The sequence below is a fragment of the Sprattus sprattus genome, assembly GCF_963457725.1.
Source record: "Sprattus sprattus genome assembly, chromosome: 19".
NCBI lineage: Eukaryota > Metazoa > Chordata > Actinopteri > Clupeiformes > Clupeidae > Sprattus > Sprattus sprattus.
Genome location: NC_137917.1, coordinates 15,037,457 through 15,051,923, shown reverse-complemented (window position 1 = coordinate 15,051,923; position 14,467 = coordinate 15,037,457). Strand labels below are relative to the sequence as shown.

General features: G+C 45.8%; 1 protein-coding gene across 1 annotated transcript; it reads right to left on the bottom strand.

Annotated features, from left to right (window-relative positions):
* Positions 1-151: 151 nt before the first annotated feature.
* Positions 152-12,613, bottom strand: LOC308380192 (glycoprotein endo-alpha-1,2-mannosidase-like protein; the record flags this gene model as incomplete). The annotated part of the gene is made up of 4 exons (XM_080857465.1): positions 152-788; positions 2,635-2,711; positions 10,765-10,874; positions 12,106-12,613. 4 exons carry the CDS (start codon positions 12,611-12,613, stop codon positions 152-154), a joined length of 1,332 nt encoding a protein of 443 aa, XP_080713591.1.
* Between the last annotated feature and the right edge of the window lie 1,854 nt (positions 12,614-14,467).

Sequence of the window (14,467 nt, the reverse complement as noted above, 5' to 3'; positions counted from 1 at the left end):
TAAATAACCCGCACTGTCTCCTCCCTAGAAGACTGTTCTCACATAGGGGCTTAACACCCGTACCCCCCACCCCCCAAAATACAAATCAAATACAGTTCTGCTTCTCAAGCCTCTCTTCAGTTTCCCCACCCCCACCCCCTTTTGCCTGCTATCACATGAGCCACTGCTCTTTCTCCTTGCTGAACTGCTCGGCCCAGCGGCGCGTCAGCTCCAGGTACAGCTCAGGCCCATGCGGGTGGTAGTCCAGGTAGAGGCGCGTCACCGTCTTCTTGGGCGCGGCACGCTCGATCTGCGTGCCCTCATGCCACTCGTTGAAGGAGGTAATGCTGACCACATCGGGCCTCACGTTGAGCGCCGCCTGCAGGGCCGTCTCGTAGTAGCGGCCATTGACGCGGTTGCGCGTGTTGTGGTTGTTCCAGGGCCTGACGCTGGTGTCGACGTAGCCAGGGCCCACGCTAGGTATGAACAGCAGGTTGTTGCCGTCGCAGAAGGCCTTGATGGCCTTCCAGTTCTGGTGCGAGGAGCCGAAGGAGAAGCCGTTGGAGGCGAAGTAGGTGTACATGCCGTCGAAGCCGGACGCCAGGATGTCGTGCTTGTGCCGCTCCTCCACGATCAGCGCCACGAAGACGCCGTCGTAGGGTGTGTCACGCAGGCTGTGCGAACCAGTGGAGCTTAGGAGCTCCGACCAGGCCTCCGGCGGCGTCAGGTACGAGTCGTAGATGTAGAAGAGAGGCAGCACTTTGCCCGTGTTGGTGGAGAAGCGGTAGAAGGCTCCGTGGTCTCCATACCTGCAAGGATTTAACAAAAAAGACACGGCGCATCTGTTACAATTGTTTTCTCCTAACTCAATTCTCTTTTTGGTTATGGTTTATAAATGTCTTCCAATTGCTCTTGGAAAAACTTGAAAATTGAAGAGAAACATTTGGGTGTTTTCGTCTGTTTTTCCTTGCGTGATTTAGTGACTAAGTCATTGAGGCTGTAAGCTTTTGTCTGCTGTAGCAGTAGAACAGGAATGTCTGGGTTGCCGAGACAGGACAGAGAGATGCTCATTAGGCAAGCAGGTGTTCTGTGTCAAAACCAAGGGGGTGCAACGGCAGTCTCTTGAACGTCCGCACAGGAGGCCATTTTGAGGACAGTATACTTCCGGTAGGGATCAGTGGTACGTTAGGTAACGTCAGTGATCTTCACAATCGTTTACACTCTTATCTCGCGGACATTTTTGACGGATTTACAAAATGACTTGATTTACAATCGTCATTACCTTGGTAATAATTCTGGATGCTTGAACATGTTGAAATGTGCAGCTTAATTGTGTATCACGGCTATTGTGTATCAGTCATTTTATATCAATTGGCGAGGCATAATTGTTCTTTCTTTTCAATATAACTTAAGTTGCACATAATTAAACTGAAGTTGCACATGATTTCCAATCGGGTTGGTTTGTTAAACATCTTACATTATGATTTCGACCGGAAATTGCGGACTTTATTGCCAATGAAGATGCCAGAATTTTGTGCAACCTGCTCTATTGAACACTCCCTTGAAACGAGACCTGTCAGAGACCTGTCAATGTTATTTTCATATGAAAACCCATGTTTATAATTCTTCATAAGTATGTAGTGCCATAAGAAATATCTTACGTTTATAACAAACCAACCCGTTTGAAAATCGGTTGAAAATTGAGCAAGTTCTGGTTACTTAAAAAGTACCACTTCCAACACAATGTTATGGGGGAGTGAGCTATACTGTCCTCAAAATGGCCGAAATGTGCGGACATTCGGCTCCGTCGGCCAGAAACGCAGGCAGGATATCTAGCCTTTATTATAGATATCTATGGTCAAAACAGCCTCCTAGCGTTTGTGATTACAGCTGCAGCTGCCTCCCACAGCTGGTCGCCTTGTCCTGCTATGAGAAGGAGGCTGAAGCCACCCACCCACCTGCCTTAAGTGGACCGGACTGTGACTGGGCCACTGATGTGAGCTGCGGTGGCTCATACAAGGGATGGCCTTTGGAAATCAGCCAGATAAACACTGTAGCATTCCCGCTGTGTGTGTGTGTGTGTGTGTGTGTGTGTGTGTGTGTGTGTGTGTGTGTGTGTGTCTGTGTGTGTGTGTGTACATGCATCTGCATGTGTGCGTCACTTTTGTTGCACATGACTAAGCCTCACAGGAAAGTCACCCTGAGGAGGTGCTGCCATTGCGGCTTGTCACCCATGACGGGACTGCCGAAACGCATCACAAAGGTCAAAGGGCACTTCAGAGAGGAAGGGCAAACAGCGTGAGGCTCCTCATATTTATTCCCAGCACTGTTCATAACCTTGAATCAAAAGACCAAGACACTTTGAAAAGGAGGTGGGGAAAAACTTTGCTTGAGCTATTTATCTGCGACACCCGGTGACATTGCCTGAGAGATACTGCAAGGCATTAGCAGTCTGGGCTTCCAATGTGAAATCAACATCAAAAAATGTTGCCGGATATACAAAATAACCACAATGTATTATAAATATTACAGATAAAGATAACCCTAGATTTAAGTCAAAATCCTCCTTTCAAAATCTAGTGCTAGTTTTCCCTTCACAGAGAGTCTTCTGGATGGCAACAACTGTGGGGAAAAAAAGACAGAGGAGTGGCACACCTGTCGATGATGTATTTGATGTTTTCATGCACGCTCTGGTCACTCCTCCCTCTGTAGGGCTGAATGTGAAAGGCCACCTATGGGAAACAAGAAGACAGTTTGGATTATTTCTCACTTGTTGTGGATCATGGCGGGGTGTCAATAACTGATATGAATCCCAGGCTCCACCCTCTAGTGAAGCGAGGAGACGGCCCACCTGGGCATAAATCATCCCCCCTCGAGTGTTTCACTCTTTCATCATTACTCTCAACTAACACCTCTCAGGTAAACAAACAGAAATAAACATTCTTTCTCTGAGAATGAAATATTCTTGTTTAAGCCTTAAGCACTCTCCCTCTCTGTCTCTCTCTCGCTAGCTAGCACACTCCCTCTCTGTCTCGCTCTCTCTCTCGCTAGCTAGCACTCTCTCTGTCTCTCTCTCTCTCGCTAGCTAGCACTCTCTCTGTGTCTCTTTCTCTCTCTAGCTAGCACTCTCCCTCTAGCCAGCATTCTCTCTCGCTCTCTCTCTATAGCTAGCACTCTCTCGTTCTCTCTCTATAGCTAGCACTCTCTGTCTCTCTCACTCTCTCTCTGTCTCTTTATGCTTAGGTGCTGCTCGGTTCATTCTCTTGTCTCTTGTAAGATGTGTTGCACTCATATTACGTTTTTCATCAGCGGTGAAAAATTACAATACAGAGTTGTTTTCCTTTACCAACCCCTTAATTTGATTGGGTTTTTATTTATGAAGTGTGATTGAGCTTCTCCACTTGGCTGGGACTTAGCAATCACTATCAATAACACCAACGCCAAAGACAGAAACAGAATCATCCATTTATATGGACGGAAAAACAAAACATAATGCAGTACTCCTGCCTGTGCTCATTAATACAAAGAAGAATTTAAACAACTCCCTCTCTCTCTATCGCTCTCTTTCTTTCTCTCTCTCTCTCTCTTTCCCATCGTTCTTTTTTCCCACTCTTTCTGTTCTCCCTAACTCTCTGTCTCTCCACCGTACAAATAAATATTTCATGTAGTGCCTCGTGGATAAGTTCTCCCTGTGATCACTGAAGTGATCAGTTTGCAGTCAGGTTTGGCTCACCTCTCCTCCCCTCAGAGCACGCAGGTACTCTGAGGGGTTCATTCTCACTTTCATCTCGCAAGGGCTCGTGTTTCTCACCAGGTGCTTCTCAGAGTTAAGGCTCTGTTTTGAGTGTTTGAGCAAGTGTGTGAGGGACTAGGCCTCCAGAGACACACCCAAGAGACGCGAGAAAAAACTAATATTTTCATGTGTTGACGTTTTGTAAGACTGTGAAAGAAATGGCCTTTAATGCTTAGGCATAACATGGACTTCAGTTTAAAGCTGATGATGGTCTGTTATTATGTGCTAGGTTAGATTATGTATAATGTACCAGAGTTCAAGCGTAAGTACTTATGCAACACATTTATATAGCGCTTTTCAAAGTTCTCAAAAACGCTTAAAATAAAGACATAAGAATTGCACAAAACAGGTAACAGAGTTGCTTGCCTTGCTGGAGGAGATTGGCACTGATGCTCTGATTAAGAACTCATGAAGCAGCTGGAGAATGCCTTTCTCTAGCAATTATTCTGTAGTCTCATCTAATTATGCCTCCCCAGATTATCTCCCTTTGGGTCCTCCCTAACAAATGTAGACCAGGCCGTGGAGAGGCGGGGGAGGGGGAGCCCTGGTAGGCCTGTGACTTCTACTCCATTTTTCAGAATCCCCTGACTATGTTTTAAAATGCTGCCTTTGCGCAGCAATCAGATTGGGGGGAGAGGGCATAGCTGGGAAATGTTATGTCAGATCACGGGGGTAGGCAAGGGGAACAGGAACACAAAAATCCACAACTTTACAAAAAATTAATGAGGTCTGTCTTTTTTTGTTGTTGGACTTCAGTGTAAGTGTACTTAGTGAACCCGAGCACGGGGGGGGACGTGTTTACAAATACTACAAAAATAAAAAAGGTTTGTCAGTGACATTTCATTTTTGAGGGAAAGGCCATTAGAATGTTCAGAGTCCTTTGTTGTCCGCTCTTTCTAGAAGGTTCTTTCCTATGAAGGACCCACATTTAGTTACTGGGCATTCTGCATGCATTAGCCTATAGGAAAAAAAACACCATGTCCCTTAAGTGGAACGTCCAAAGCAGTATGGTGGCAGAACAGTGCATGAAATCACTTTGAATTATATATGATTACAGAGAAATAGCGGCTTTCTCCGAGGTCCCTACTGGGAGTCTGTGTGGGAGGGAAACATATTGGCCACTAAACCCTAGCCTCTCACTTTCGACTAACTGTAATCAAATTCCCCCATAAAATCTGCTGGTGTCACTTTTTCCGCCAAGGCTACGCTATTATATGAGCCAAAGGCTGGTTGTCATGCTCCAATATGGAGAGAGCTATTTGTCTGCAACTAAAAGGGTCACGTCAAGCTCTCAAAAAAATTACTTTTGTTGTATCTCCTGGAATATATCAAGAAGAAACTTAGTATTTCTGTTTTGCAGTGGTGCCATAATTTATTTTTTACTGTGTTCAAATAAGGGGAAAAAACAACAGAATGGGGGGATGGGAGTTTGCTCAACCCAACCCCCTCCAAACAGTTGCCGTGGCAATGCAGCTCTTGGCAACGGGCACAGCTCCTGGTGTCAGAGTGACATTGAGGCTTAAGTTCACTAATGGGCTAGAGTGGGCTGGAGTGAGATGAGACGGGGAGATGGGCAGTTAAAATAACACTCAAAGGAAATAAATGGGCATAAAAAGGCAGTGTTGCTGTCAGCATTATGGCACATAATGGCAAATAAGTGGTTTGTTAAGCAGTTGGAAGAAATCTGAATGTGCCTGCTCTCTCCAATTACGTGTTTGTCTCTAAAATGTCTCCGCACTGACATTCTCATCTTGAGTCATGTATTCCTTCCGTCAAGATTTCAGTCCTGCATCTGGTTTAAGTCGCTGTGACAGATTAGAGGAGGCTGCTCTCAGGAGGAGAGGGAGAGGGTTATCACATTTCCAATTTCTATCCTCAGAGAAATGGAAAAATTATACAGTGGGTGAATATTCGGATAAAATATCTAGTTTTATATTTCAGTTTCTTATTTCATCGGAGAATTACAGTGTTATGTCTCAGTGCTCAAAGAGTATGTCTAACTCAGTGTGTGTGTGTGTGTGTGTGTGTGTGTTTGTGCACGTGCGTGCACGTTTTGCGTCTGCATGTGTGGATGTACAGACGTATGTTTGTGGTTGTGCATTCATGCATCTCTGCATATATGTGTATATATATATTTTAAATATATTTGCATGTGTAGGTTTCTCTGTAGGTGTCCACTTGGATCTGTCAGCAATAGTGTGTGCGCCTGTGTATGTAGGTTTGAGGTGTGCATGCATACTTGAATCTTTCAGCGATCGTACTTCTGTGTAGGCTGTGTGTGTGTGTGTGTATGTGAGAGGGTGTGCATCTGGTAGCACCTCATCTCTCTGCACAGAAATGCAGCCACTGGAGGAGTGTGCTCATGCCCCCCTCCACACACACACACACACACACACCCACACACACACACACAGACCTCATAAGACCATTACACAACATCCTGAGCCAGCGCAGTGGGCAGACTGTGTGGGCCGCGGCTGTTTGCAGAGCTCAGGAACATGCCGTCCAACTTCTGCTCTCTGCCCCGTCACAACAGATGCTCTGGACCCAGCAGCCAATGGTTTCAGGCCAGATGCGGCCCAGATTTGGGCCAGAACGGGAGCAAAGGAAACCTCTTTCAGGCCCACACATAACCAGAACACTTAACAAACTGCAACCCATTTTCTGCACATAACATCAAAGATGAGAAATCACCTCCCATTATGTTTCACACAATCTGACCTTCTGTACACACTGTGTCTGTCTAAGAGACTTAAGGGGCTCTGCCTCCTGAGTGGAAAATACCATAGTGGTTTTCACAGAGTCTGCCACCAGTGCCTGGCTGGGCTAATGTTTATACTCTCCACGGGAGGCGCTACTCTTGGGATGGGTCCATGTTCTAAGGGACTCCGGTTCCATATGGCCGCGCCCCGCTCAAGACCGAAATGCTCTGCTGGGCCTGACAGCATCATTGCACACCCACCCGAGACCCCCTCTGCGTCGTGGCCTACTTACTGCTGTGAACATTCACGGCCCCTCAGGGTCCGAGTTGCTCAGGGAGGCACAATGAGTCATGGGACCCACAATACACACACACACACACACACACACACACACACACACACACACACACACACACACACACACACACACACACACACACACACACACACAAACACACAAACACATACAAACACACACACACACACATGAAGAACAGTGAATTCGTTTTTTTTCAGCCCTAAGGGGATAAAACACTGTTAATGTTGTCCAGGCAAAAAGCCGCATCTATCTGTGCTGAGTTGCTGTCTCTGATCTGCTCTGAAGCCACAGAATGCGGAGAAGCCGCCCGTGGCACACAGTCCCTGGGAAAACCTAGGACCCATGTCCTCAACGTGGAAGAAAATGTTTTGACAAGTCAAGCACAATGGCAGAAGGGATATGAAGACCTTCTCTCCTCTAAGTGTCATGTCGCGTGAAGCCCCACATTAAGTTTTTAACTGAGTGCCCTCAACTGTGAAAAGAATGTTTTGTCTTTTTTTATCTTGTTTAGTATTTTATAATGTATCACACAAGTTCCCAAACAGACAAATTACTCTTTACATAACACTTCTAAAACATGCACTCCCCATGGTATTACTGAGAAAAACAAACATTGTTTGAAGCAACCGTCACTATGAGGAAACACATGTGTCCTGGGACAGATTGCCAACTAGCTGGTGTCATTCCCAGTGTCATTCCCATTGTTATTCCCAGTGTTATTCCCAGTTTTATTCCCAGTGTTATTCCCAGTGTTATTCCCAATGTCATTCCCAGTGTTATTCCCAGTTTTATTCCCAGTGTCATTCCTGCCTGCTGTGAGGATCCATGGCCAAGGATCTCAGACAGGGCCAGTCACTGATGCTAAGGCTGTGGCTGCAGCTCTGTCACCTTACATTCCTGCATTCTGTGGAGACTACAAAAACAGTACCCCCACCCCACTCCCCCGTCGGTCCACATCGCCCTGGACAGTGCCTGATCAGACGTGAGCCACACACAGAATGACTAAGCAGGTGCCGTACAGCAGGCACAGGACAACAGGCTAGCTCCAACCATGAGGCGGTCCTTTTGTCAATGTAAAGATACAACAGTCTAGGAAGGCAGCAATACAATCCTCTAACTGCATCCCCCTGGTCCATCATTTCTATGGGTTGCCTGAAATATGATTCCACTGGGCTAGATGATACTTTATGCTGAGTATACACACACACAGGGTTCTGAGAGAAGCTATATTTGCCTTTCCTGCTGAAGTCCACCCCAGACTTCACCCAAGCACCTCTCACCTGCTAGCCTGCTTCATCTCCTAAACACACTTACATAACTACATGACTATTCTTCCCACTTTTCAACCACTCTCCTCCATGGTATGCTCCATATCTTTATTTAAATACAAGTGTGTGACTCCACAAAGGCATCCTGTATAACCTCATCGAATTTATTTTAAATTTTTTCCTTACTCCCTACACTGCCTTACTCTGCTCTTGGGTATGCTACGAGACAAGTCATAAATTACACCCCCTTTTCATCTCTCCCCCTTCCTTAGAGGGGAAGCAATCATGCATTCGATTAAAATGCGGAGGGGGAGCTTATTTTTGCTTGGACCCCATATAAGTGCATTTTCCAGGGCCCCTTGGAAAGTAATATTCCATCTTCTTTAGTCTAATAACAAAGAAAGCAATTACATATCCCTTCCATTGTCTTCTGCGCCTGTCATGTTTCTGAAGCACAGCGGCAATCAAGCTTGCATGTCGTGGCTCATCTTCCACTTCCTCTCAAAGGCCAGTGTGATGCACTATCTGTGTGCCTGCAGCACAACTTCCAGAGAGACAAAAAAGGCAGGAAAGACTAAAAAAAGATAAACAGAGAGAAGGGCAGTACGGGTGTTAACTTTGAACTTAAGAGTCGACAGCAGTAACACAAGAGGTAGCACAAGAGGTGAGAGGTCAGACGTTAGAAGAGGGAAGCCTCCTTTTTGAGGTTCAAACTGGAATGAGGCCAAACCCAAGCAGCTACCTCATTAGACATCACCAATTCTGTTATCAGAGCGCCCCAATAGCCCATCATGGCCACCAATGCACTCACTCGTCCTGGCTTGGATAAATAAGGTATGAAATGATGAATAAGTGGTTAGCCGTGTTGTGGTTTGCGCCTGGGGCGCGGCAGGTCTGGAGCCGGTCTCCCGTGCCTAGGCTTAGCGCGGCTGGCTCTTAACGAGCTGATTTACCATGTCAAATTGCTGCGTGTGCCGAACAAACACAAGCCATGCATTATTGATAGACCTCAGCTGGAGAGAGAGGGTCTTGCAAGTACTCTGCCATTCTCCCTCTTAAGCTTTACGCGTCTCCAGACACACATACACAAACATACACACACACACACACACACACACACACACACACACACACACACACACACACACACACACACACACACACACACACACACACACACACACACACACACTCACTCACACACACACACACACACACACACAAATGATTAAAAACTCCACATGTCAAAACACACACACACACACACACACACACACTTTCAAAAACATAGAATTCCCATTCACCCAACTGAACCAGACAATGCACACACACACTAACGCACATAAGCCTCACTCTGCCTACTACACACATGCAGTTGAAGGCACCTTGCGTAGCTGTTAACCACTGTTAACTACCCTGAGGCACAACAACTTATTACAAAACAGAGGCTTCAACTAACACACACACACATACATAAACACACACTTAACCATGACAGAACACACTGTGACAAAAAGAACCAACAAATGACAAGCCAGCTGACTTAAGAATGGAACCGGCAGCTCTGCAACAGGAGTCAGCTGCTAGCTGGGCAGCCAGCCTTGACAAAAACAAAGTGCCTGAACACAAACTAAACAGCCTCAAACGAGCGTTAGAAATCTCATCAGACGCCCCCACACTGGCTAATAAGGACAAAAAACCCATTTGCTTTTGCTGCAAGGCAAATGGACACACACAAACATGCACCATGGGATAATCACAGAAGCCTGTCTGGCAGGGAGTGTGTATGTGTGTGTGTGTGTGTGTGTGTGTGTGTGTGTGTGTGTGTGTGTGTGAGTGTGTGTGTGTGTGTGTGTGTGTGTGTGTGTGTGTGTGTGTGTGTGTGTGTGTGTGTGGTTGTGTGTGTGTGTGTGTGTGAGAGATGTGTGTGAGATGTGTGTGTGTGTGTGTGTGGTTGTGTGTGTGTGTGTGTGTGTGTGTGGTGTGTGTGTGTGTGTGTGTGTGTGTGAGTGTGTGAGTGTGTTTGTGTCACATTACCAAGGAGCTGGCCAATAAACATTACATGAAGGCTGTGAGATTTGAAGGTGGGGTGGGGATTGGCAACAGAGTGGGAGGGGTGAGTGAGCGAAAGAGAGGGAACATCGATAAACAGTTGTTTGTCCCTCAGAGAGCATTTTCCGACCTAATTGGCCCTCGGTCATGATGTGCCCAGTGACAAAGTGTCTCCTGTGCCTCGTCTGTGTCTGTGAGCTGTGAAAGCAAGCACATCTCAGTTCTATTAAAAGGACTCGCTTTCACCGGCCAAGCATGCACAACTCTAATGCTGTGAGCTTCTCTCCAGCTAGAAGTGAATAACAAACTGTGCTTGACTGCTCTCACATAGAAACAAACCCTTACCGTGCTTTGCCTCCACCAGGGTTTCTTGTTGTTTGTTTAGGACCTGGTAGTGAATGATATACAATCTCTTCCATAAATAAAAAGTAAGACTTGTGATTTATTCATTTGTTTTCAGTAAAAGTCTGAACTAAGGTCATGGTCATTTACTGTAACTATTTTATTATTTAACTACAAACTATTTACTATTTTATAAAAGTAGTAGTTGGATATTGACCTTGGTATTGTCTGGGATGATATGGAATTGGGGGTTTCAGTGCAAACACAAACATCAACCCTTTGCATGTGTTCCCCTCATCACAAACCTACCTTGAGGCCGTGTCTGTGTGCTGCCTCCAAGATGACCGGCACAATGTCTTCGGTCGGTTCACCGTTGTCATCGGACAGACCAGGGGGATACCAGGACACCGCCACCACTCCTAAGAGTGAACAGAGCATTGCGGTTTAGGAAGACCTAGTGCATAAGAAACCAGGCCCACCAATACTGCACCCCGAGACCATAGTGAACCAGCCCATTGGTCCTCCTCAGTGTTCTACACTTAGGAGCTTGCCTTATACGTTTTGAGTTTGAGATTCCAGTTTTGTTGTGTTTGCTCTAAACTCAAAATAGGGGTATCTCGTGACTTTCACTGTAACAAAACTTCTTCTAACTAAAATCTTTCCAGTGGATCTAGTGGCATTTGTAACAGTTCATACACCACCATGCTGGAAGGAAAGACAGACAAAAAAAATACTGAACCTTTAATTACATGTAGCAAATATATGGATGATATTCCGGTATCATTTAGCCTACTTCATAACCTTGCCATTGAGTTCTGTGCATTTTCACACCCTGCTGCACGTTGAGTTTAATACGTTGAAGCATATGTAATGTTTTCATAAAGTGCTTCTTGGCTTTTCATTTCATTAATGGGTGCCGAATGAAAAACATCCGTTATAGCAAACCAAGGCCTTTCACATTTGTTTCGCGCATATTTCAGCCATCGCTCTAATTAAATGGACTTGCTTGGCGCTCTCAACTTGGCGTTCCGCTCCCCATCTGTCAGGGCCAGTGTGAGTTGCTCAGAGTGGATACAATAACCATTGAAGCCGATGTAAGTAAGAGGACGCCTACGCTCGGTATCTAAGCCCTTGTAAAGATGTCATAAATGTTTAAATTCAGGACCACGGCTACTCAACATTGTTCTCTCACTGAGCACCAATGTGCACACAGAAAAGAGACGTTTTCGCTTCTCATTCCCACATCCTTCTTGATGCATGTAACTCCTTGAAATGATTTTAAGTACTGGCGACTGATGGGCTAGTTTGGGAATTTAACTTGATTAGTCGGCTTTATGTTCACAATGCCTTCTGATTTTGTCTAAGTTTCATTACTGCTACCTTACAACAGAGCTAAAAACCTAGGAGCTGTCCCAGCTGTAGGTGCTGAATTCACTGCCAATCCTTGTTCAGGTATGAAGGAATCTTTGCAGTCATCACAATTTTACACAATAAGGTGTCACAACATCTAATAGCATAAGATCTCAAGGCATATAATAGCAGATCTTAAGGGATAGACATACGTAACACAGATGGGTCATAACATAAGGGTCGTAGGAAATACCATTTTTTGAATCAGTAGGGAATTATAACTGCACCTTCAAACTCTACCTGCTCCCGCTGCTTCGATCTGCTCCATGTGAGACTCCAACACCTCCGGGTCCCGGGAACTGTACGGACCCAGCTCTGGGTAAAAGCTTGAGCCGATGTCATCTGGAGGTGTGTGCCTCCCTTTTGGGTAACTCGCAGCAATCTTCGGGTCCCAGTGTGGAACTAGAACATGGTCCCAATGCAAGTACTTTCCATCCATTTGTGGATTCCCATACCACATGTAATAAAATATATGAACGTCGTAAAAAAGACCTTTGTCTTGGCCGGAGTTAGAGAGAGCTGCTTTTGTGTCGCCGGCACCAACCCGAGCTTGACCCGGGGAGACTACGTCGCTGGACGAGGAGCGACGGTCCACCTTCCCCCCGATCATTGGCATGAGATCCAGTCCAGGGGCCATGTCCGAAAAGCCATCAGTGGGCTTCAGGGTTCGCAAACCCATTAGGGTTCCGAACACAAAGAGCGTGAAGAGGAACAGAGCCACACACGCTTTCCGCCTGAGCCGGGCCATTGTTCTGAAAAGTCACTTAGAAGGCTAAAAATACAGATGAGCTATGCTTTAAGAGTTCGTGCTCTTGTGAACCAAAGATAGATGTAGGCTTCCCAAAAAACAGCCAGTAGCCAAAGATAAATTTGTATCTCTCAGATACAGCTTGTTAGTCAAGACATGTAGTCTAGTTTGTGCGTCTCACAAAAGAGAGTTTAACAATGGGAAGATTGGAGATCTGACAGTTATTATGTAACATGGCGCTGTCTACATGCATAACTTCTTAAGTGCAAGTATCTGGTCTACATGATTTCAAGTAAACATGATGTATATTCCATATTATGTTTAACTTAGCTATACGACTTGGTGGTTGATTAACATACACGCCCAGACGTTGAACTCAACACTACCACACAAAAAGGATCAAGAAGTTTTATGCAAATATTTGGACATCCTTTGCATAAACTCCTTTGCTCCTGTTAGCAGCCAAGTTATGGCATTTATTCGCTCAACGCACACGCGTATACGCTCGGGCGACACAATTTTCAGTAAGGAAACCGCTGTAAAAAATGAGAGGAAACAAAGCTAGCTGAAGGTCTTTCTGTACTTCATTCGAGATACGAAGGGGGGGAGTTTAAACAAGGACAATACCTTCATGATTTTCCCAGAGCCGCTTTCAAAGCCTCAACACTGACTCCAGCCCCGGTTAATCGATATGCTGTCAAACAACCGGGTAATCAGCCCTCTCATCATCTCCATCCAATGTCTACAGTTTTGTGACTATAGATGAAGCTTACATCTTTATCCCTGTCCTTCCTCAGCAGAGAAACTTGATGCGTAGCCTGCTTATATTAAATTCATAAAACCGTGACCGCATCCTTGTGTGATGGTAGCCACTGGGCGTTCGTCTGGCGGTCCTCGCTGACTGTGTTGTGGTTGTGATATTCCGGTTGGGCTACGTGGAGGCGGGGCTTGCCGCCGTTCACAGCGTGGCGCAGCGGGGGGAGCTGTGTTCTGTGTGTGTAGCGGTGGAGGGGCGCCCTCTCCGTTTAACCGTTTAGTCGCTCTGGCCACCATCAAAGACAGTTCGTTTTTAAAAAACCAATGCTCATTGAGGGATATCAGGGATTTCACAAGCCCTTCAGTCTGTTTGAGCATAGGCCTACTGCATGTTGCAGGAAGGTCACAAAGTCAAAGAGGCATCGAATTCTTTTCGCTCGCACTCCCTTGACTTCCCACACTCAAGGGCCGTTGGCAGTCATCTATACCTTAGCTTCACCCCTCGTTGTATAGGTGAGGGCAAGGCCCTCGAGTGTCTGTTACATCGTTTTCAGATCCTCATCATCTTTCGGACAATAAGAAAACAATTAAACAAACTACCATGCTTCAGACAGAGGATCATAGAACAGTCAAGTGTCAGATCAGAACATGGTGGGTGAGGTCAGGGATGGATTACCCAACGGGTTTACCGCACCCAGACCCAAGGACCCATGATCTTCTGCGAGAAGTCGCTGTTATTACTGTAACTATTTAGTGTACCTGCACTGTGTTAGGAAATGTGTATGTGTTGTACGCTGTAAATCCTGTTGAGGTACAGTTGAATTTAGTTATTGTGCTGTTGAAAAAAATGTCATTACATTTTAGTAATGTTTTGCGAGCGTGCAGGGAGGGAAGGGGGCCCTTTTAACCGTCCATGACCAGGGGCCCATAGTTTCATAATCCGCCCATGGGTGGGGTGTGTCTTGGAATGTGGGGGGTAGAGAAGGAGGCCTGCGTGTTACTCATTTATTGTTGATTTATTATTACATACATAGGCTATTGTACACATACTGTACATAAATGTAGTGTTTGTGTGTTGGTCTCTGTGTGTGTGTGTGT